General features: G+C 46.9%; 1 protein-coding gene across 3 annotated transcripts in view; it reads right to left on the bottom strand.

The window, feature by feature from the left end:
- Positions 1 to 734: 734 nt before the first annotated feature.
- The window catches only part of camsap3 (calmodulin regulated spectrin-associated protein family, member 3), a 64,345-nt gene continuing 43,057 nt past the window's right edge, over positions 735 to 22,022 (bottom strand). Inside the window, exons 3-18 of one of the 3 annotated variants that reach the window (XM_024011246.2) lie at positions 16,162 to 16,317; positions 15,952 to 16,038; positions 14,906 to 14,938; positions 13,479 to 13,617; positions 12,894 to 13,033; positions 12,172 to 12,256; positions 11,726 to 11,768; positions 11,447 to 11,517; positions 10,923 to 10,995; positions 8,511 to 10,752; positions 8,265 to 8,398; positions 7,785 to 8,077; positions 7,525 to 7,627; positions 7,174 to 7,292; positions 4,789 to 4,907; positions 735 to 3,538 (exon numbers count right to left, since the gene is read on the bottom strand). In XM_024011246.2, the coding sequence (XP_023867014.1) occupies positions 3,236 to 3,538; positions 4,789 to 4,907; positions 7,174 to 7,292; positions 7,525 to 7,627; positions 7,785 to 8,077; positions 8,265 to 8,398; positions 8,511 to 10,752; positions 10,923 to 10,995; positions 11,447 to 11,517; positions 11,726 to 11,768; positions 12,172 to 12,256; positions 12,894 to 13,033; positions 13,479 to 13,617; positions 14,906 to 14,938; positions 15,952 to 16,038; positions 16,162 to 16,317 (4,140 nt within the window). In that variant the 3' untranslated portion in view covers positions 735 to 3,235. The remainder of the gene's footprint in view (positions 3,539 to 4,788; positions 4,908 to 7,173; positions 7,293 to 7,524; positions 7,628 to 7,784; positions 8,078 to 8,264; positions 8,399 to 8,510; positions 10,753 to 10,922; positions 10,996 to 11,446; positions 11,518 to 11,725; positions 11,769 to 12,171; positions 12,257 to 12,893; positions 13,034 to 13,478; positions 13,618 to 14,905; positions 14,939 to 15,951; positions 16,039 to 16,161; positions 16,318 to 22,022) is intronic. The other 2 variants (XM_024011248.2, XM_024011247.2) reach the window with 2 other exon arrangements.

The following is a 22,022-nucleotide window of genomic DNA, read 5'->3' as shown; positions in this document are numbered from 1 at the left end:
CAAGAGGTATATGCATTGATATCCCAATTTTTTTTGGGGGGGTTGACGCCAATTAAGCATAATGATTATGGTTCTAGATTGCAGGAAAAATACATTTCAGCTGTTTGAAAAATGCTAAATTCGCCAACTTCCAGACGGGGGACCTAGCCCACCTCAACCATCCGTAAGCCATGCTCCCTCAAATTTTACCCCTGAAAMCAAGAATTGTGGAAGCATCAAGTGTGTGTATAAGCATGAATGCGCTCAACCTATACTTTCATTTCCTCACACACTTTTTTGTTGACATGGGCCATAGAGGGTACGCGTTTCAGTTACACACATACCAGTTAGCTAGTCCYAGTGCAACGCTGACAGTATGAAGCGAGAGGAAAAAGACTATGAAAAGGAAAGAAATTCCCTCAAACTTTAAAAACGTGGAACCGATAGGCAACGTAACTAAACTTTAAAAAGGTTTTATAAGGCCTCCATACGAAATATGCTTTAGAAATCATTTAAGGACATACCATTCTGTATACATAAAGGGTGGAAAAAGAGCTGTCACGTTTAGAAAAGCATTATGTTAGAACACATTTTAATATAGTACAAATCAGCTTCTAAATGGATTCGTGAAGCACCTACTGTATGTAGCCCTATAMATGGGTTTATGAAGGCTTTGTTAAGCCTTTAAAGTTGTTCATTTAAGGTGGGTCCAGAAGCACTAAGAATGAGCATGACATAAATGAAAGGGGTAATGGTGATTTTTAAAAGGATTTTATTAGCCTGGTCCAGTTATCTGTAATCATGAACAATTTTGCGAGAGGAACACAAATACTCTGCCCACATCGACACGGTGGTAACAGAGCAAAATAAAAAAGACTACATACAGGACATGTCTTCTATGAAATGAACATCTGAATCACCACTTTAAATGGAGAAAAAAATAAAATCATAATAATCATAATAGAATCTTGAAACTAAAAAATCCTTCTAATCTTTACCCAACAAACACACCTTGGGGTTACATGACTGACTTACTGTCTACAGGAGAATTGCACAGAATCCAGTTATAGGTTGACTATCTCATACGTACTCTCCTTTACAAACACCAACACAGTCACACACGTCCACTCATCTCACACTCCTTGCCATACACACTGAACATACAAACCCATTGTCAAACCTTTTAGAGAGACCAAAAAATCTATCAGATCTCCATTTGAAATCTCAGTCAAAACGACAGGAACGTGATGTTGTTATTGGGAGGCAGTTTGTGATGTGAAACAWGACAGGAGAGATGGCAGCTGATTGGCTGGCTGGCCTACATCAGCTGATATAGTGCTAAATGAAGACAAGAGGGGATCAGAACCCACTAGTGCCTACAGGTTAGACCAGAAACACAGGTTGTGTTCCAAATGGTACCCTATGGGGTCAAGGCTTACCCAAAACCCCAAATACTGTAGTACCACACCATACCCTGCAGCGGGACCGAATTAGGGCTGATACAGTCCCGATTATCCTTCATTCACAGGTAACATGTGTGTGTGTGATCTCAAATGACATAGCTTGTTCATTTTTGTCCTTCTGGGTTTATTTCTCAGATTTGTGGAGAGTTCGCTAAGTCTCTGTTGTCAGACAGTTTTTCTACTCATTCACTCGCTCTTTCACTCACTGGCGCACTCTTCTCTCAGACACACGCACACCTCGCTAATGGTAAAGCAGCAGGCTAGCTTATTCATAGTTCAACTTGTWTGTACAAATCAAGGTCAAAACTGAAAGTAATTAGCAATAAACAGCATTCATATATATTAAATTGTCATTCATTTTCGTTTCTTTTTCTCTTTCCACACAATGTGAATCCTGGGTAATGCTAAACAGAGTATAAAGTCCTCCTTCATTTTTTTCCAGTTTCATTCATCAAGATAATAATGTACAACGGTATAACGCTATTTTCATTCCACCTCTCGTACTGAAATAGGAAATAAAGCAAGTAAAGGGGGTGTGGATTAGTTCTCATTTCTGCTCACGAAGGCCGAAGCGATTCACTCAGCACAACATGTCAAAAGTAGTGGTGTAAAAAAAAAAACATCCAGATGTCTAGAGCTGAAGTAGAGTTGGAGCTGGGCGGAGTCCTTCATACCGCTCTGACTGACAGGCACGGCAGCCAGTCAAGAGTGCTAGAGCCCTCGGTGGACCCGCCCAATACAGTACCTCCCAGTYCTCGACTGGCCAACGAAAACACACCCGGGGGAGCCGAGTGGTTCGGGTGCGCCCTACATTCATGAGAGAGCAGTTTGCTAAGTCGGATTTCTTTCAGGGTGGGTTCTTCTGTCCCGTCTGCAGGGAGAGGCAGCAGACGGGAGGAGAAAGAGTCCTGGAATTAAAGAAGAAAGAAGGTCAGATTAAAGAAAGAGAAAAGAGAGAGAGAGAAAGAGAGGGAGGGAGATTGCGGGTCTGACCCCCATGTTCTGTTCAGAGAGCTGCGGCAGTGTGTGCGAGATGTTCCCTCTCGCGCTCACCACCAAGTGCTTAAGGTCACAATGGATGACTGTGGACGGGGTTAGTCAAGGGGAGGCAGTGGGAAAGCAGTAGGAGGCTGGGGGAGCCAGGCCCAGTACGGTGGGAAGAAGCCCTGTTCATTCTTGTCCTATCACAACATTATTATTTTACAATCTAGGTAGATCAGGCTGGGGGGGGGGGGCAATCAGAGGCCCCTACGGGGTGTAGTGTGTGACAGACAGGGCCCTATGAATGGCTTTAGTAGTAGTGATTATCTGTAGCTGGCCCCCTTGTCACATGACATGTACAAATGTCCCCCATACACTGAGCTGATGAGGGTCATATTCATTGGTGCACACCGTAGCAAAACATATTGCAACGAAAAACAAGCGTTTCTTATTGGACACATTCASGTAGTCCCTCCCTGTTTTGGTCCGTTTGCTTCCTAGTGAATACGACCCAGGTTGGTCTTAAAGGGGMAGAGACCATCTGGTTGGACAGGCTTAAAGGGGCAGGCGGTTTATACATGTCTGACACCAGTGTCATTTATTCCTTTCAGATCCTTCCGGCGGTCTACCTGACCAGCCTACTGAACCAAAACAGTCCCCAAATCAACAGCCAACACTGGACCAAACCAATATAAGAGAAAGGAGGGGGGAGGAGGGGGTGGGGGTTGACTGGGGGAAGAGGGGCCCCTGATTTACATATGTCCACCTTCCTCCCCCTGCCCACCACCTCCTCCATCATTGAGATGTTCTCATTATTTGGGGGTGCCCAGCTTCTTGGGGGTGCCCGGGCGCTTGCTCTGCCACAGGTGCCCGGGGATGGTGAAGGCATCGACGCTCATGGACATGGTTTTGGACGGGATGGTGGTGAACTGTTTGCGGTCCGAACTATACTTGTAGATGGACTCCACCATGGCGGGGCTGATGACGCGAGGCCCGATGCCCGTTAGGCGCACCATCTCCTCGGTCTCTGGGTTCATGGTGTAGACGGCCCGGAACTGACAGCTGGAGTCACGGAAGAGGATGAGGAAGTGGTTGGCCTGGCATTTCTCCATCTCCTGAACCATAGAAGGAGATGGGGAGATAAAAACAATGTTAAAAACCCTTTAACAATGACACAATTCAATACATTCAATACGAATCCACATTAGAAAGAGTGACAGAGCTTTGCCAATGTAAACATATGTTTCCCATGCAAATAAAGCACATTGAATTTAATTGAGAGAGAGAGAGAGAGTCCCCTAAGCAAGCTGGTCCAGGGSCTCTGTTCACAAACACACCCACAGAGCCCCAGGACAACAACACAATTAGACCCAACCAAATCATGAGAATACAAAAAGATAATTACTTGACACTTTGGAAAGAATTAACAAAAAAACAGTGCAAACTACAATGCCATTTGGCCCTAACCAGAGAGGAGTCAGTGGCAGAATACCTGACCACTGTAAATTACCCAAAATTAMGTAAAGCTTTGAATATGTACAGACTCAGTGAGCATAGTCTTGCTATTGAGAAAGGTCGCCGTAGGCAGACCTGGCTCTCAAGAGAAGACAGGCTATGTGCACAGTGCCTACAAAATGAGGTGGAAACTGAGCTGCACTTCCTAACCTCATGCCAAATRTATGACCATATTAGAGACATATTTTCCTCAGATTACACACACACACAAAGAACTTGAAAACAAATCCAATTTTGATAAACTCTCATATCTACTGGGTGAAATACCACAGTGTGCCGTCACAGCAGCAAGGTTTGTGACCTGTTGCCACAAAAAAAGGGCAACCAGTGAAGAACAAACGCCATTGTAAAAACAACCCATATTGATGTTTATTTATTTTCCCCTTTGTACTTTAACTATTTGCACATCGTTACAAYGCTGTATACATACATAATATGAAATGTCTTTATTCTTTTGGAACTTGTGTGAGTGTAATAGTTRCTGTTCACCTTTTGCTTATCCATTTCACTTGCTTTGGCAATGTAAACATWTGTTTCCCATCCAATAAAGCCCTTTGAACTGAACTGAGAGAGAGGAGGTGAACGGGACATAAACAGTGGCAGTGTGGAGGCTCCAACCAGGTAGACTGACAGCCAATCCAGCCTAGCGGAGGTTAGCAAGGTTGTTGATTTAAAGGCCTCTAACAGGGGTTGTTGTTCGCATCCCAAATGGCACCCCTATTCACTTTGTAGTGCCCTATAGACCCTGGTCAAAAGTAGTGGACTATAATGGAATATGGTGGTGCCATTTGAGATGCACACATTTATTTAAAAGGATCTAAGTGGAGTTGTTGATTTATAGAGTTCTGACCTCTACAATCTTGTTTTTCTGAGGTTCGTTGACCTTGCCAGCAAGGCAGCAGCGGGAGATGGCGTTGTGGATGATGAACTTGTTGGACTTGAAGCTGGGCTCCTTGTACAGCTTGGGCCCTGGAAGCCAACACAAATATCACAAACACAAATCAAACACAAAAACAACACATCTACACAAATCAACAAAATCAATACAAATAGCATGCCATAGATCAAAGAACAAGTACGTTCCCATATGAGCTTTCTGTTAATATGTGATGGATTAGTTCAAACAGATACAGTTGAAGTCAGAAGTTTACATACACCTTAGCCAAATACATTTAAACTCAGTTTTTCACAATTCCTGACATTTAATCCTAGTAAAAATTCCCTGTATTAGGTCAGTTCGGATCACCACTTTATTTTAAGAATGTTAAATGTCAGAATAATAGTAGAGAGAATGATTTATTTCAGCTTTTATTTCTTTCATCACATTCCCAGTGGGTCAGAAGTTTACATACAGTCAATTAGTATTTGGTAGCATTGCCTTTAAATTGTTTAACTTGGGTCAAAACATTCGAGTAGCCTTCCACAAGCTTCCCACAATAAGTTGGGTGAATTTAGGCCCATTCCTCCTGACAGAGCTTGTGTAACTGAGTCAGGTTTGTAGGCCTCCTCGCTCACACACGATTTTTCAGTTCTGCCCACAGATTTTCTATAGGATTCAGGTCCAGGCTTTGTGATGGCCACTCCAATACATTGACTTTGTTGTSCTTAAGCCGTTTTGCCAGAACTTTTGAAGTATGCTTTGGGTCATTGTCCATTTGGAAGACCCATTTGCGACCAAGCTTTAACTTCCTGACTGATGTCTTGAGATGTTGCTTCAATATATCCACAAAATKTTCCTGCCTCATGATGCCATCTATTTTGTGAAGTGCACCAGTCCCTACTGCAGCAATGCAACCCCACAACATGATGCTGCCACCGCCGTGCTTCACGGTTGGGATGGTTTTCTTCGGCTTGCAAGCCTCCACCTTTTTCCTCCAAACATAACGATGGTCATTATGGCCAAACAGTTCTATTTTTGTTTCATCAGACCAGAGGACATTTCTCCAAAAAGTACGATCTTTGTCCCCATGTGCAGTTGCAAACCGTAGTCTGGCTTTTTTATGCCGGTTTTGGAGCAGTGCCTTCTTCCTTGCTGAGCGGCCTTTCAGGTTATGTCGATATGGGACTCGTTTTACTGTGGATATAGATACTTTTGTACCCGTTTCCTCCAGCATCTTCACAAGGTCCTTTGCTGTTGYTCTGGGATTGATTTGCACTTTTCGCACCAAAGTACGTTCATCTCTAGGAGACAGAACGCGTCTTCTTCCTGAGTGGTATGACGGCTGCGTGGTCCCATGGTGTTTATACTTGCGTACTATTGTTTGCACAGATGAATGTGGTACCTTCAGGCATTTGGAAATTGCCAGACTTGTGGAGGTCTATCATTTCTTTTGTGGAGGTCTTGGCTGATTTCTTTAGATTTTCCCATGATGTCAAGCAAAGAGGCACTGAGTTTGAAGGTAGGCCTTGAAATACATCCCCAGGTATATCTCCAATTGACTCAAATGATGTCAATTAGCCTATCAGAAGCTTATAATGCCATCATTTTCTGGAATATTCCAAGTTGTTTAAAAGGCACAGTCAACTCAGTTTATGTAAACTTCTGACCCACTGGAATTGTGATACAGTGAATTATAAGTGAAATAATCTGTCTGTAAACAATTGTTGGAAAAATGACTTGTATCATGCACAAAGTAGATGTCCTAACCGACTTGCCAAAACTATAGTTTGTTAACAAGAAATTTGTGGAGTGGTTGTAAAACAAGTTTTAATGACTCCAACCTAAGTGTATGTAAACTTCCGACTTCAACTGTACTTATGATGACATCGTATTCTCAGTATAGGCTCTGTTACCATATCCATACTAGCATTTCACTCATGATAAAGTCCTCTCTCGTAAACATAAATGGTAGCGTCGATCTGTCATGATACAAAGGGATGTGTGAGATAACGAGCAGCATTAGTTCCGGTACTTTAGACAAATCCCGATTTTGCAGGTCTTAGCATCTTTCAAAATTCTTACGGGGAGGGGACGCTCGGCCCGTAACTTGCAAAGAGAGAGCTCTCCGTTCCGGTTCTCTTTCTATCTCTTCTCGTATGGACCTAGAACTTAATCGAGCATCTGGCCAATTACACAAGACTTTAGTTCTGGGTTAAGTAAGATTATTGATGAATGCTAGTGTGGATATTATTGGAACAGGAATATTGGAAGAGGGAACTAGAGATTATGTCACAGTCATGGACCCCGAGTGATGGTTAACACTGAGCTGTAACGTAAGGTTAAAGGTAAACGTACCGGTGTACTCTGGGATGGAGGCGGGAGACGAGGCCGTGGAGGCGTTCTCCCAGTCCTTCTCTCCATTCTGATTGGCCATTCGTCCCGGTGACATCAGCCTTGAGGGGGAGTGAGATCGGCTGTAGGGAGGAGAGGAAATTTGTTGTGAAGCATAACAAAACAATCTGCATACCGGTACATAAACAGACAGACATTGAATTACACATTTGTGTTAAAAATAGGCCAATAATGAGGACGGGAGGAGGGGATAGTCAGGCAGCTTCAGATCCTTGTGGGGGGGGGGGGTACAACTACTTATGGTTAACCATAGCTACCTGTGCAGTAAAATACAGCTTGTTGACAGTTAGTTACCTGGGAGATTTCCTGACGGTCAGTGTCCCGCTGTTGCCAGTATCGTTAGCCATTGAGGACAGGTTCATGGTAGAGTGGGAATAGACCTTGTTGAGTTTGGAGCCTAGTGTGAGTGAGTGAGAGTGAGACAAACACAGAGAAAACCCCATCAAAATGTGACATCGCAGTCTGAGATGCGCAGCACGACTGCAAACAACAACAAAAAACAACAAGGAACGCCCCCAGACTGACTCTGCAATGGGAGAGGAGTTTATATTTACCCATGAATCCCTTGGCGGGGCTGCGGGAAAGCACAGAGTCGTCCCGGAACATGGTCTTGGGTCTCTGCTTCTTCACGCCRCGCACCGTGGTGGGCTTCTGCCGCAACACCTTGTCCAGATCCTCCATGATCTTCAGCTGCTGCCTCCGCTCGTACTCCTGCCTGGTGAAGGTGTCTCTCCGCTGGGTCATGCTCTCTGATGGGGGAGTACCGGGGGTCCGGGGCCGGTCCTCACCACTGCCACCACCACCACACTTGTCTCCCCAGCCCTCGATGTTAAACCACTCAGGTCGGCTAGAGGTATAGAGAGAGGGGAGGAGAACCAATTAATCAATCAAATCAATGAATTATTCAAATAAAATAAGTCRCACAGTGCTTGGCAGTAACCCGGACAAGAAACATAAGCAGCGCCATCTWGTGGATTTAGAGAGTCGACTGTTGGACAGTGCAGTAYTGTAAGTGGCTTGAAAAAGCAACACACATCGCATGCTCTTTCTCTCGCTTCTCCTCCTGCTCCAGTCTGCGTCTCTTCATCTCCTCCGCCCTCTTCCGCTGTTTCTCCATCAGGGCTGCTTTCCTCTGGGCCATCTCGTCCTCTGGCCGCACCTTGTCATCCTGATGGCGGACACACACAGATACAGGATTAGTCAGGCTTAAACACACACACAGGCAAACAGACAAACACACACACAGGCAAACAGACAAACACACACACAGTCCGACTAACCTTAAAGAAGAAGCCGACCCCTCCCTTCATCTCGGGTTCAGTCACATCGCTCATGGAGTCGTCCATGACACTCAGGTCATCCTCGTCCCCGTCTCCGCACAAGGCCGATAGAGAAATCTCGATCAGGCTGCTGCGCTTGCCATTAAACACCCCCGCAGCCGGAACATCACTCTCAAACGAGCACTCAGAGGGCGCCCCCGAGCTCCCTCCACCACCATGCTCCTTTCTCCCCGAGGCCTGAGATGTGGCGGTATCCAGGTCRATGCTGAAGATGCTCTGGTCCTCGTTCGAGCCGGCGTCCGACATGTTGTCATCCAGGGCCAGCGACAGGGCCCTGGGGGTGGGGGTTGGAGCAGGGGAGGGGATTGGGGTGGAGGCAGGGCTGGAGGCAGAGCTGATGTTGAAGGTGGAGGAGTTCTGGTCCCGGCACTGCCAGGGGGAGGCGCGGCGCAGGTGGGGGATAGTGTCCACATTCTGTGGGGGGGTGAGGACGCGCGACAGGCCCGGCACTTTGAGATCCTGGGGTCGGGCGTGGTGGTAGTGGGTGGCCTGGTGCTTGGGGCTCTTGGGAGGCACCGACTGGGCCCGGCGCTGGACCTGGGGCGACTTGGATGTTCTGGCGGGACTGGCTGCGTTGCGGCGGGACGACGAGGGGGAAGAGGAGGCGGAGGCGAGGTCGCGGGGGGTGGACGCGCGGGACATGCGGGTCGAGGGAGGGGCCGAGGATTTGAGACTGGGCGGGATCACCCAGGACTTGTTKCCGGCGGGAGCGGCAGGCTTCTTCCTGATGAGTTGGTTCTGTTGTTCGGAGAGGCGCTGCATGTCGCTCTGCAGGGAGCTTAGCGCYGCGTTCAGCTTTGAGACAGCATTGTTGTAGTCCCCTAAGGGCGCTGGCTGACGCGCTACCACCCCGGCCTGCTCTCCTCCTGGCCCTGCCGCCCCTGCACCCTTCTCCCTTCTGGGTAAGGAGGCCTGCTTGTTGTCCAGGTGTGATGGTTTGACGTTCCCCTCCTGCTCCAGTGAGAGGCGCCGTTTCTCCTGCTGCTGCACCTCCTGCTGCTCCTCATCCTCCATGCGAGCCAGCCTTTCATCTAGCGTCAGCCCCYTGAGGTCCTCCTCTGTGGAGGAGGCGCTGACCTGGCCCCCCTCCTCCTCCTCCTCTCTCTCCCCCACTCCCTGCTCTTTCTTCAGCTGCAGGAAGGCGCTCTTGCCCAGTCTCTGGCGGTGCTTGGCGAAGATGGCCTCAATACGTTTCTTCTGGGCCTCGATGGCCTTCCTCTTCTCGTCCAGCCGGGCTCCCAGCTCGGACATCTCGGTGGTCAATCCAGGACTCTTACTGGGGCTCTCCTCTGTCGACTTCTGGGGCTGGACCACCCAGCTGGTCATCGGAACTGTCGCTGCCGGGGCGACCGGTTCGCTGCTGCTGGCGCCACCGCTTTTAGGTGATACRCCCACTGTCGACGGTTTCTTCTTGCGCTCAGCGAAGCTGGTCATCCTCACGCCACTGTCCGGCGCGTCCGTCCCCCCTCCACAGCTTCTGGTGTGGACAGCAGGTGTGGCAGGCGTGGACTGGGCATTGGGGAGGAGAAGGAGGTCCTCAGAGGCGTCAGAGTCCACGCTCCCGTCCCTCAGCACCGAGTCGTCGTCCCGCGAGCCCTCCGAGGTGTGTCGGGTGCGGGAGAAGGGGGTGGAGGAGGGCTGCTCCCTGGGTGCCTGCGTCTTTCCCCCCATGGGGAGGTGGGGGTGGTACATCATCCCAGAGCGGGACGGGGCGGAGCAGCTGAGGGGTATGGGGTTAKGCGGGTGGGAGGGGTGAGCGCCGCGGCCGTTGCGTCTGGCACTGGCCGRGTCGTCGGGAGAGTGCAGGAAGAATCCGTCGGCCGCGCCGTCGGGGTGGAGCCGGGGCTCCATCTTGTCCTCGTTGTGGATGATCTGCAGGGCCTCCTCGATGGTAGGCAGCTCCCCATCCCCCTCTCCCAGGCCATTCTCCTTCAGCAGCATGGGCACCACGGAGGAGCTCTGGGTGGCCCAGGAACCTCTGTGGGAGCCGGGGGGGGCGGGGGGCTTGCTGAGCAGGTGACTAAGGTCCTCTGGGGGGGTGTAGGGCACGCGGGTTATGGTCAGGCCGGGGGCCACGTTATCAGAGCTGACCGAGCGGGTGATGGCGCCGCCCATCACGACGTCCACGTCGCTGTCCAGGCCAAAGGGAATGCTAAATGAAACGGCCGAGGACAGGGGACGACTGGACGGAGAGAGACGGGAAGAGAGAGAGAGAGAGTTTACTTCCTGAAATGACTTCATTGAARTAGAATTGACCCCAACCCTTTGTACTGAGATACAACTGAAATATGGAGCTAACAGAGAGAGAGACAGAGAGGGAGACAGAGAGAGAGACAATGAGATGGGGCCTACCTGAAAGGCTTCTTGGTCCATGTTCTCCCAGCTCTCTCTACATGAGACATGGAGGCAGACTGAGTCAGAGACGCTGCACACATTCACACACAGTCGTCAACACAGACACACACAGACACCACCAAGACACACAGGCACTAGTCAGGGCATGCAAAGATAAACACCCCCAAAAAAAGGCAGAAAAACCTTCACATGGACCCACTGATAAACAAACGCAGACAACACAGTTATAAAAGACTCACCAGACCTGGGTGTGAACTTAAGTACCCGTTCTCTCTCAAACACCTTGAGGAACGTTTGATTGTGCATGCCTGCCTGCGGTCGCAGATGAACGGGGTTTGCACTTTCGGGACTATTCCATTGCTTTCATTGGGCCAGGCAAGCTCGTCAAGCAATCTGTTTTATTATATTATACGTGTTGTTTGATTGTAAATAAAAACAAAAACTATTTGGACCCGGGTGTTCTGCAGAGGACAGAAGTGTGACAGACCTAAATGATGGGATGGGCGTTGCCCTGCTCTCACCTGGCGCAGGCCCTGGCGACACTGGTGAGGAGATGGGCAGGAATGGCTTCTTGAAGATGGAAGGAGAGCCGCTGAAATACGGACAAAAATTTGTATCAAGTGTCAAGATGAAGTTAAGTTGATTTGCCATAGGTAATAAATAAATTGGAAATCTACTCACTCACCCGAGCTCTCACAATAAACTTTCCCTCTAAAGGTATCATTCCTGAGACAGATGACCACTGATATAKAAATTATAAAGTTATGTTTGTGATTATGACTGTGTGAGAGCTGCTGTACCTGTTATTGCTCAAACTGGTTGGCTTGAGCGGTGCAGAAGCATCTGGAGCAAAACAAACAGTCTCATTAGTCAAATATCGACACYGCCATTTAGGCCTACGCAGGAATCACACACACAAGACTTGGGCTTGAATGTATCAAGCATCTCAAAAGTAGAAGGGCTGATTTAGGATCAGTTTAGCCTTTTAGATCACAATTATTTTGGACAGGGAGGACCTGATCCTAGAACAGCATCCTACTCAGAGTCGTTTTATGAATATAGGCCCTGGGGGTGTATTCAGTGAGGCGAAACGCTCCGAATATTGCAGATAGAAATGTAACAACTAGAGCTGACATAATGCCCTATTCTACTTGACAGACCACCACATCTGTTCTATAGGACACATTTCTATGTGAACGTTTTGTAACATTGCATCCTCCTGAACAGGGCCCAGGCAAACACTTACCAGTGGTGTTCAGTGGCTGAACAAACTCCGGCCTCCGTACCTCGAACCAACCCAGCAGCTCCGCTAGGAAACTCATCATGTTGACCTGAACATACCAGAGAAACAGTTAAAGGACCCCTGTAATGCCGKTTCGATCTCCGTAACAATTMATTCCTGGATATCAATAAAGTTACATGCTGTAATAGTTTTACTACATGTATGGCATCCAGCGGCAGTTGGCCAAACACACTCTGTATAAGACAGTCTTTAAAAAAAATTATTTAACATTTATTTAACTAGGCAAGACAGTTAAGAACAAATTCTTATTCACAATGACGGCCTACTGGAGAACAGTGGGTTAACTGCCTTGTTCAGGGGCAGAACGACAGACTTTTAGCTTGTCGGCTCGGGGATTCGATCTAGCAACCTTTCGGTTACTGGCCCAACGTTCTAACCACTAGGCTACCTGCTGCCACTAGGCTACCTGCCGCTCCAGTCTAGGCAGAGACATATATTTAGCCACACATTTCTAAATGCATGTCTCTGAGGGCAAGACAATGTGTAGATCAGAGCTCTMCAAACCTGTTTCTGGAGCGCTACCATCCTGTAGGTTTGTACTCCAACCCTAGTCTAGCGCGCCTAATAATAATCTAAATTAAATCTGGTTAGTTACAACTGGGGTTGGAGCAAAATCCTATAGGGCTATATGGGCCCACAGTGAGGACAGAGGGGGGGAGTGGTACCTGGAGCTCCTGTGGGGAGTAGAGCAGGTCCTCCAACACTAGGGGGCAGCAGCTCTTCAGACAGCTGTCACAGAACTCTCGGATCAGCTGCAGGTTGTACAGGCTGTCTTCCACCGCCATGGACTCCTTCATACACACATCTTGAAGGAGAAAACGAGGATCACTTTATTGTCCAACTACACGTGGAGGACCGACGGAAACTCGACTTCGCKCTTTATCCCAACCCCTCTGAAGAGTCACACGTACAGTTTGGAGAGGCTAGAGCCCCATTTAACACAGGAACGGTACAATGAGCAGGTAGTCAGGCCGTGGAGTCTAAACATCTAACACAGGACAATGAGCAGATAGTACAGTACGTGTAATGATACACTGCACACAGTAAGTTACTGTATTAAAAGGTAGTGTGGTTTAAACCTAGATGGAACCTGTGACATAGTAAGCTAGGCTTTTTAGTCAAACCCTCAGGCATGTACTATATTGTATTGTATTGGACAACCATACGCAAGTCCTGTGTTTTACTTTTGTATTTGCATATCAAATACTGTCATGCTCATTTGTATCATGTGGTTTTATGCATGTACGTACCCTCTAGCTGCAACAGGCCGGGGCAGTAGTAGTGTACAACAGCAGCGATGGCACAACCGTTGGAGAGGTCTTTGACTTCAGTCACCACCGGAAACGTAGGCTTCTGTTTAGACAGCGTCTTGTCCTTTCTGTAGCGGATCTTAGACGGGGTGAGAGAGAGAGAGAGACATCATTGAGTGAGTACGGGAGAGTTGGGGAGACGTCCAGGCTTTACCGTTCAATGCGAGTTCAAGGCCAATGTTCTTAAAAAAAAAAAACACAGGTGGAAACATGCAGCACAAACAGTACATACACACACACGCGCATACAAACGTCCGTCAGGCTCGCGGATAACGTGACCAACAACATGCTCCTAGAGGAGAGAGAGAATAAAGGGGTGGAAGTGAAGAGAGAGAGAGACAGAACAGAGTACATGCCAAGGAAGTGGAGAAGAGAAAGGTGCAGCCAACCAGGCAGCAGAAGCCATGGGGACAGAGAGAATGGCTTGCGTCCCAATTGGCACCCTACTCCCTGTACAGTGCACTACTATTGACTATGTAGTACAGTAGTCTTGACTAGGGCTCTGTTCAAAGGGAATAGGGTGGCAATTTGGACGTAACCATAGAATAGAGTCCAGAGACAGAGACAGCGAGGGCTTTGTCAGTGGAAAGTAGGCCAGGAGAGAGAGTCTCGTCGGAGGAATATATTTAACCCAACCTGACGCAGGTAAACTATTCAGGTTCAGACTATTCAGGTTTTAGACAATGACTGAACACAGCCAGCACAGTGTCAACACTGTCAGCAGACTGTAATACCTGGGGTCTGTTCAGGAGAGTGTAATGTTACACAACAGTCCCAATCAGATAGAAACGTATATAGTGTAAAACAGCTATGACTATCAGCCATGTTAGAATAGTTGTATTGGCACAGTTCATAGTGTTTCACCTCACATAAAAGGCCTACACCATAAGCTCATTACTTCTTACTCTATGGGCCCTGGCTAAAAGTAATCCAACAAATAGGGAATAGGGTGCCATTTGGGACTCAAAACAATGACTGGCTAGTGGCTAGAAACTAAAACCACACCTCACACGTGGTCCTTTTTAAGACGGAGCCGACCAGACGGACTGGTTTCTAGCAGGAACGTTTTTTTTTTTTTTTACATTTCCAGAGCCCTGAGTGGATTACATGTGATTTATGTCCAACAACAACAATAACCTGCCCCTCCCTGTGACATCAGCCCAAGGAAATGTACAGCGGATAGGCCTAGTGCAGAGCAGTGAAGCAGTATGCCTGCATTCTCATATTGTACCAACAGGGGGAGAGGCAGGGAGAGAAAAACAGAACAGACCTTTCATTCGAAAATCTAACAAGAGCGAGAATATGAAGACGGAGAGAAAGATAAGGAATGATGCAACAGWGGAGGAGAAGAAAGAGGAGGAACTTACAGGGACAAGTTTCCAGTACCAGCGAGTGGGACACTGTCAGAGAGGAGGAAAGAGGACAGAGAAAGAGAGGAAAGCGGGGAAGGAGAAGACAGGTGGAGAGGAGAGGATACTATATGTATTAAGGCTACTTTAATAGGATAGTTAAGAGGAAAAAGACAGTTTTGAAGATTATATAGCCTAAAAATTATACAACCAGTAAGCATTATGTTGAGATACTWGAAACTGCAAAATAAAAGGAAACACTTGTGTAAATGAGGGATACGAAAGCAGGTGCTTCCACACAGGTATGTTTCCTGAGTTAATTAAGCCATTAAAACATCCCATCGTGCTTAGGGTCATGTAGAAAAATGTCCAGTTGCCCATTATTTTGGCTACCATGGCTAGAAGACATCTCAGTGACTTTGAAAGAGGAGTCTCAAAGGGAGAATAGGGGGTTTAAAGGGTTGTGTGTGTGTGTGTGTCACCAGATCTCAACCCAGTTGAACACTTATGGGAGATTCTGGAGCGGTGCCTGAGACAGCATTTTCCACCACCATCAACAAAACACCAAATGATGGAATATCTCGTGGAAGAAGTCTCGCATCGCTCCAAACGCTCCAAGGATCTATGCCAAGGCTCATTGAAGCGGTTTCAGCGGCTCGGGGTTTCCTTTACTTTGGTAGCTACCTGCACAAGCACCAGATTACTAGGGAGATTGCATGTATAGTGTGTGCGTAGGAGACTGACTATAAACTGTCACGATAAAGTAGAAATATCTTACATGCACACACGGTATAAAACATGCTTGTTCACAGGAAATGTTTACGTCAGAGTGTTTTAATAGTATGTAATCCATGAGATTAATGTAMATGTATTACACAATGTGTTGTGTAATGTGAGTGCTGTTGACATAAATACTGCATGCATCCTCAATGGCACCATATTCCGTACATAGTGGACTACTTTTGACCAGGGCCCATAGGGCTCTATACAGATGCACTATATAAGGAATAGGACGCAATTTTGGACACAATCCCTGTGTAGTACAGGTGTAGTGTAATACTTACTGAAGGCTGGACAGGCTGTGGCTCTGTGCTGTCCTGAGACGGGTCACCCTGTGCACCCTCTGTTTGCTCTCTCAGCTTCTGATTCAACTGGGGGGGGGGAGCCACAAGTTATAAGTCTGTATATTTTGTACTCCGATATAAATTAGGTTATGAAATCCTGACTCAGCGACAGAGAGTGAGACAGAGAGTCCTCCCTGTCCTTGTCCTCACCCCATTCACCCAGTGGAGCAGGGTGTCCTCCCAGCTGGCTCCTCCCACTCCACCCAGAAGCTCCTCCCCTGTCGCCGCACCAGCCATCCTCACTGCGCTCACCGTCTCCATGGCGCCCACCGACATCAGGGCATCCATCACCGCCAGGTGGGCACTCTGCACCAATCACAGCAAAGAGAACAGGGAACTGTCAGCATTGGAACAGTCAGGKGAGGTAGCTGCGGGATTGGCTGTCCGCCCACCAAACCCAGACGACATTGAATACAGCATCCATCAATTATGGCTAATGCAATAATGGTGGRTAGCAGCACTAACATTCAGGCTGTGTCCCAAACGGCACCCTATCCCCTGTATCGTGCGCTACGTTTGACCAGAGCCCATAGGGTTGAATCAAAGGCCCTGTTCAATGTAGTGCACTATTTAGGGAAGCGGGTGTCATTTGGGCCACAGCCTCAGACTGCTCTGAAAGAGCATGGTCCATGTTAATATGGCAGAGCTGGCGAGATGAGATCACACCAGGCTGCAGTATGTAGTATGTATGGCAGGTTGTCAGGTCAATACCACATCCAGCCACTAGGGGACTCCAAGAACCACAGCTCTGAGTCAGCAGAAAGCATGGAGGTGACCACACCAGAGAGAGGAGAAAGAGAGAGAGAGCAGGAGAGCAAAGAGAGAGAAAAAAAAAAAGAGAGAGAGCTTGTCTGAGTGAACTTTGGAACATCTGTGCTGTCACGATAACAGCCCTTTTTACTCTGTGTACTCCCTCTCAGCCCCTTCACGGTATACCTTCTCTCTTTCCTCCTCCTAGTCATTCCCTCTTCTCCCTTCTAATCATTGTGTGTGTGGCGCGTTTTCTCCCTCCTCTCTGCTAGGAGATATGGCAGCATGACTCACGGACGACAGGTTACAGGATAACGTTGTGTACAGTGCCTCTAGGGCTGCGCAGGATACAGTTTGGTTCTGTCCAGCGTTGTTTTGTAATCAACTCACTAGGGATGGCTCAGTGAGAGAGATGCACAAACCCCAGAAATCCTGTGGCGCAGTGTGCGTGCACACACACACACACACACTAGAATGTGCGTAAAACTAATCACACACAAAACCCCTTCTTTCACACCAACACAACCATAAAACATACAGTATCAATTTACACAACATAAAAAAGGGCACAACAATAGCTTCCCCCGTCACATCCCAAACTAAAACGGGCGTATTTCCAGCCAACCCCCAATGCAGGGCCCATTGCTTCTGTTCCTCTCCTTCTCTCCTTGCMCAAAATCATGACAGTGCCTTTCTCCAAGCTAGTTAGAGCCCCAGAACCTTTTCTCATAGCCAAACCTATTAGTGCCTTTAGTTCTCATGGCCAAACCCATTACATTGCGCTCTCATGGMCCAAGCCCATTAAAACACACCAAAAACATGATCAGCTCACTCAGAGGAGAGCTCCTTAGCTCCCATAAGAGGGTTAGCTCGTTATCGGTCTACTGCTGCATCCCTCCATGCTTGCCATGGGGCTAGGTCAGGGATGGGTAACTGATGGGGTTGGGGCCCCCCCAAAAAATCRGAAGTCATCATGAGAGTTCTGCGTAGACAAGAACAGCCTTTGACCCAGTTAGTACAGTCAAAGATTTGTATAACTAAACCCAGATAGACGACAGACTGTCGTTTCCAATGGGAACAAATGAGTCATAGTTGCCAGAACAAGCAAGGAGGTTGGCAGAGCCAAGCACGAGCTAGCGAGATCCTATTGGCGCATTCTAGCATGTATCTGMATATTTCCRTTAGGGAACGCCTCCTCTGTGAAGTGCGCGTGWGCAATAACTMAATTCGCTTTTGCACTMCTAAACAACGTGATTTTTTWAAACTTTTGCAAAGGGTAAAGTCTACAAAACTTAGTCCACTCTRGACATAACAGATTCTAGTTTTGGGAACAGAAAACTGTATTGAAATCAAATGTTTCAGCGATAAGAAAATGTGCAGATTGTCACCCAAAATYCATCTCGTTTCATTTTCTCTCACTGCCGGCCAGTRGACTTCCTCTCACTACCATATTTGGCAGTGGGTGGAAACGCTAAGGGGATGCTTCACATTTATACATCCAGTGAAATATCTCTCTCATTGTTCCCATCTGTGGTAAAGTCTAGAACTGTTCATAGAAACACAATGCTCTGACCTAATCAAACCAGGGCCAGTGAAGGAGAGTGCAAGTTAGAGAGTCTGGAGGGTTGGATTTAGATAAGTGCTCTTAGGGTTATCAGTAGGTCTCAAGGACAGATAGACAGACAGAAAAACAGACAGCAGGGCAGACAGAGACAGACGCAGAAAGAAACAGATAGCTCAGTGTGCAGACAGCCAGGCAGACAAGCAGTGTTAGTCAAGCCTGGAAAGCACAGCATTTAGTCAAATCAAATACAATTTTATTTGTCACATGTGCCGAATACAACAGGTGTACACCTTACAGTGAAATGCTTACTTACAAGCTCTTAACCAACAATGCAGTTAAGAAAAATATTTAAAAAAATGTCAAATTAAATATAACATAATTAAAGAGAAGCAGTAAAATAACAATAGCGAGGCTATATACAGGGGGTACCGGCACAGAGTCAATGTGCGGGGGCACCGGTTAGTCAAGATAATATGTACATGTAGGTAGAGTTATTAAAGTAACTATGCATAGAAAATAAACAGAGTAGCAGCAGCGTAAAAATAGGGGGGGGGGGGCAATGCAAATGGTCTGTTTATAACCTTTTGAACTAGACTTGCGCTCTAATCCGCTTGCCGTGCGTAGCCAGAGAACCAGTCTATGACTAGGGTGGCTGGAGTCTGACCATTTCTAGGGCCTTCCTGACACCGCCTCGTATAGAGGTCCTGGATGGCAGGAAGCTTGGCCCAGTATGTACTGGGCCGTACCCACTACCCTCTGTAGTGCCTGCGGTGAGAGGGCCGAGTGTTGCCATACCAGCAGTGATTGCAACCAGTCAGGAAGCTCTCGATGGTGCAGCTGTAGAAACTTTTGAGGATCTGAGGACCCATGCCAAATCTTTTCAGTCTCCTGAGGGGAATAGGTTTTGTCGTGCCCTCTTCACGACTATCATGGTATGCTTAGAACCATGTTAGTTTGTTGGTTGATGTGGACACCAAGGAACTTGAAGCTCTCAACCTGTTCCACTACAGCCCCGTCAATGAGAATGGGGAGTGCTCGATCCTCCTTTTCCTGTAGTCCACAATCATCTCCTTGTCCTTGATCACGTTGAGGAGAGGTTGTTGTCCTGCACCCACCACGACCAGGTCTCTGACCTCCCTATAGGCTGTCTCGTCATTGATCAGGGCCTACCACTGTTGTGTCATCGGCAAACTTAATGATGGTGTTGGAGTCGTGCCTGGCCGTGCAGTCATACAGACTCAGTCAAGGACAGGATGAAAATGTCAGTGAGACACTTGCCAGTTGGTCAGCGCATGCTTGGAGTACACGTCCTGGTAATGCGTCTAGGTCCGCGGCCTTGGAACGTGACCTGTTTAAAGCTCTTACTCACATTGGCTATGGAGAGCGTGATCACACAGTCGTCCCGAAAAGCTGATGCTCTCATACATGTTTCAGTGTTACTTGTCTCAGATCGAGCATAGAAGTAATTTAGCTYGTCTGKTAGGCTCSTGTCACTGGGTAGCTCACAGCTGTGCTTCCCTTTKTAGTATGTAATAGTTTGMAAGCCCTGCCACATCCGACAAGCCCGGGGCAGGTGTAGTACGATTCGATCTTAGTCCTGTATTGACGCTTTGCATTTTTGATGGTTCGTCGGTGAGCATAGCGGGATTTCTTATAAGCTTCCGGGTTCGAGTCCCGCTCCTTGAAAGCGGTAGCTCTACCCTTTAGCTCAGTGCGGATGTTGCCTGTAATCCATTGCTTCTGGTATGTACGTACAGTCACTGTGGGGACGACGTCATCGATGCACTTATTTATGAAGCCAGTGACTGATGTGGTGTACTCCTCAATGCCATCGGGAGAATCCGGGAACATATTCCAGTCTGTGCTAGCAAAACCGTCCTGTACAGTTGAAGTCGGAAGTTTACATACACTTAGGTTGKAGACATTAAAACTCATTTTTCAACCACTCCACAAATTTCTTGTTAACAAACTATAGTTTTGGCAAGTGGGTTAGGACATCTACTTTGTGCATGATACAAGTCATTTTTCCAACAATTGTTTACAGACAGATTATTTCACTTATAATTCACTGTATCACAATTCCAGTGGGTCAGAAGTTTACATAAACTAAGTTGACTGTGCCTTTAAACAGCTTGGAAAATTCCAGAAAATTATGTCATGGCTTTAGAAGCTTCTGATAGGCTAATTGACATAATTTGAGCCAATTGGAGGTGTACCTGTGGATGTATTTCAAGGCCTACCTTCAAACTTAGTGCCTCTTTGCTTGACATCATGGGAAAATCAAAAGAAATCAGCCAAGTCCTCAGAAAAGAAATTATAGACCTCCACAAGTCTGGTTCATCCTTGGGAGTCATTTTCAAAACGCCTGAAAGTACCACATTCATCTGTACAAACAATAGTATGCAAGTATAAAGACCATGGGACCACGGAGCTATCATACTGCTCAGGAAGGAGACGCGTTCTGTCTCCTAGAGATGAACCTACTTTGGTGCGAAAAGTGCAAATCAATTCCAGAACAACAGCAAAGGACCTTGTGAAGATGCTGGAGGAAACAGGTACAAAAGTATCTATATCCATAGTAAAACGAGTCCTATATCGACATAACCTGAAAGGCCGCTCAGCAAGGAAGAAGCCACTGCTCCAAAACCATAAAAAAGCCACTACAGTTTCAAACTGCTCATGGGGACAAAGATTGTGCTTTTTGGAGAAATGTCCTCTGGTCTGATGAAACAAAAATAGAACTGTTTGGCCATAATGACCATTGTTATGTTTGGAGGAAAAAGAGGGATGCTTGCAAGCCGACCACCAGTTTGTACATGAACTAAGTTTGAACTGTGGCTTTTAAACAGCTTGGAAAAAATTCCAGAAAATTATGTCATGGCTTTAGAAAGCTTCTGATAGGCCAAAAGTTCAATCACTGGAAAATAAAGTGGACGAACTACAAGCACGTATATCCTACCCAATGGGACATTAAACAACTGTACTATCTTATGTTTACATAACCTTAGCCAATACATGTAACTCTGTTTTTCACAATTCCTGACATTTATCCTAGTACATTAATTTCCCTTTTAGGTCAGTTAGGATCACCACTTTTATTTTAAGAATGTAAAATGTTTGAATAATAGTAGAGGATTTTATTTCAGATTTTATTTCTTTCATCACATTCCATGGGTCAGAAGTTTACATATACTAAATTAGTATTTGGTAGCATTGCCTTTTTAATTGTTTAACTTGGGTCAATGTTTCAGGTAGCTTCCACAAGCTTTCCAACAATAAGTTGGGTGAATTTTGGCCCATTCCTCCTGACAGAGCTGGTGTAACTGTGTCAGGTTTGTAGGCCACCTTGCTCGCACACGCTTTTTCAGTTCTGCCACAAAATTTTCTATAGAATTGAGGTCAGGGCTTTGTGATGGCCACTCCAATACCTTGACTTTGTTGTTCTTAAGCTCATTTGCTCACAACTTTGGAGTATGCTTGGGGTCATTGTCCATTGTTGGAAGACCCATTGCGGACCAATGCTTTAACTTCCTGACTGAGTTCTTGAGGATGTTGCTTCAATATACTCACATAATTTTTCCTTGCCTCATGAGCCATCTATTTTGTGAAGTGCACCAGTCCCTCCTGCACAAAGCACCCTGTACAACATCGATGTCTTGTCGCACCCCCGTGCTTCACGGTTGGGATGGTGTGGGTC

Source organism: Salvelinus sp. IW2-2015, linkage group LG20 (genome assembly GCF_002910315.2).
Source record: "Salvelinus sp. IW2-2015 linkage group LG20, ASM291031v2, whole genome shotgun sequence".
Taxonomy (NCBI): domain Eukaryota; kingdom Metazoa; phylum Chordata; class Actinopteri; order Salmoniformes; family Salmonidae; genus Salvelinus; species Salvelinus sp. IW2-2015.
Note: the sequence above shows the minus strand (reverse complement) of the source record. Positions and strands in the feature narration are given on the sequence as shown.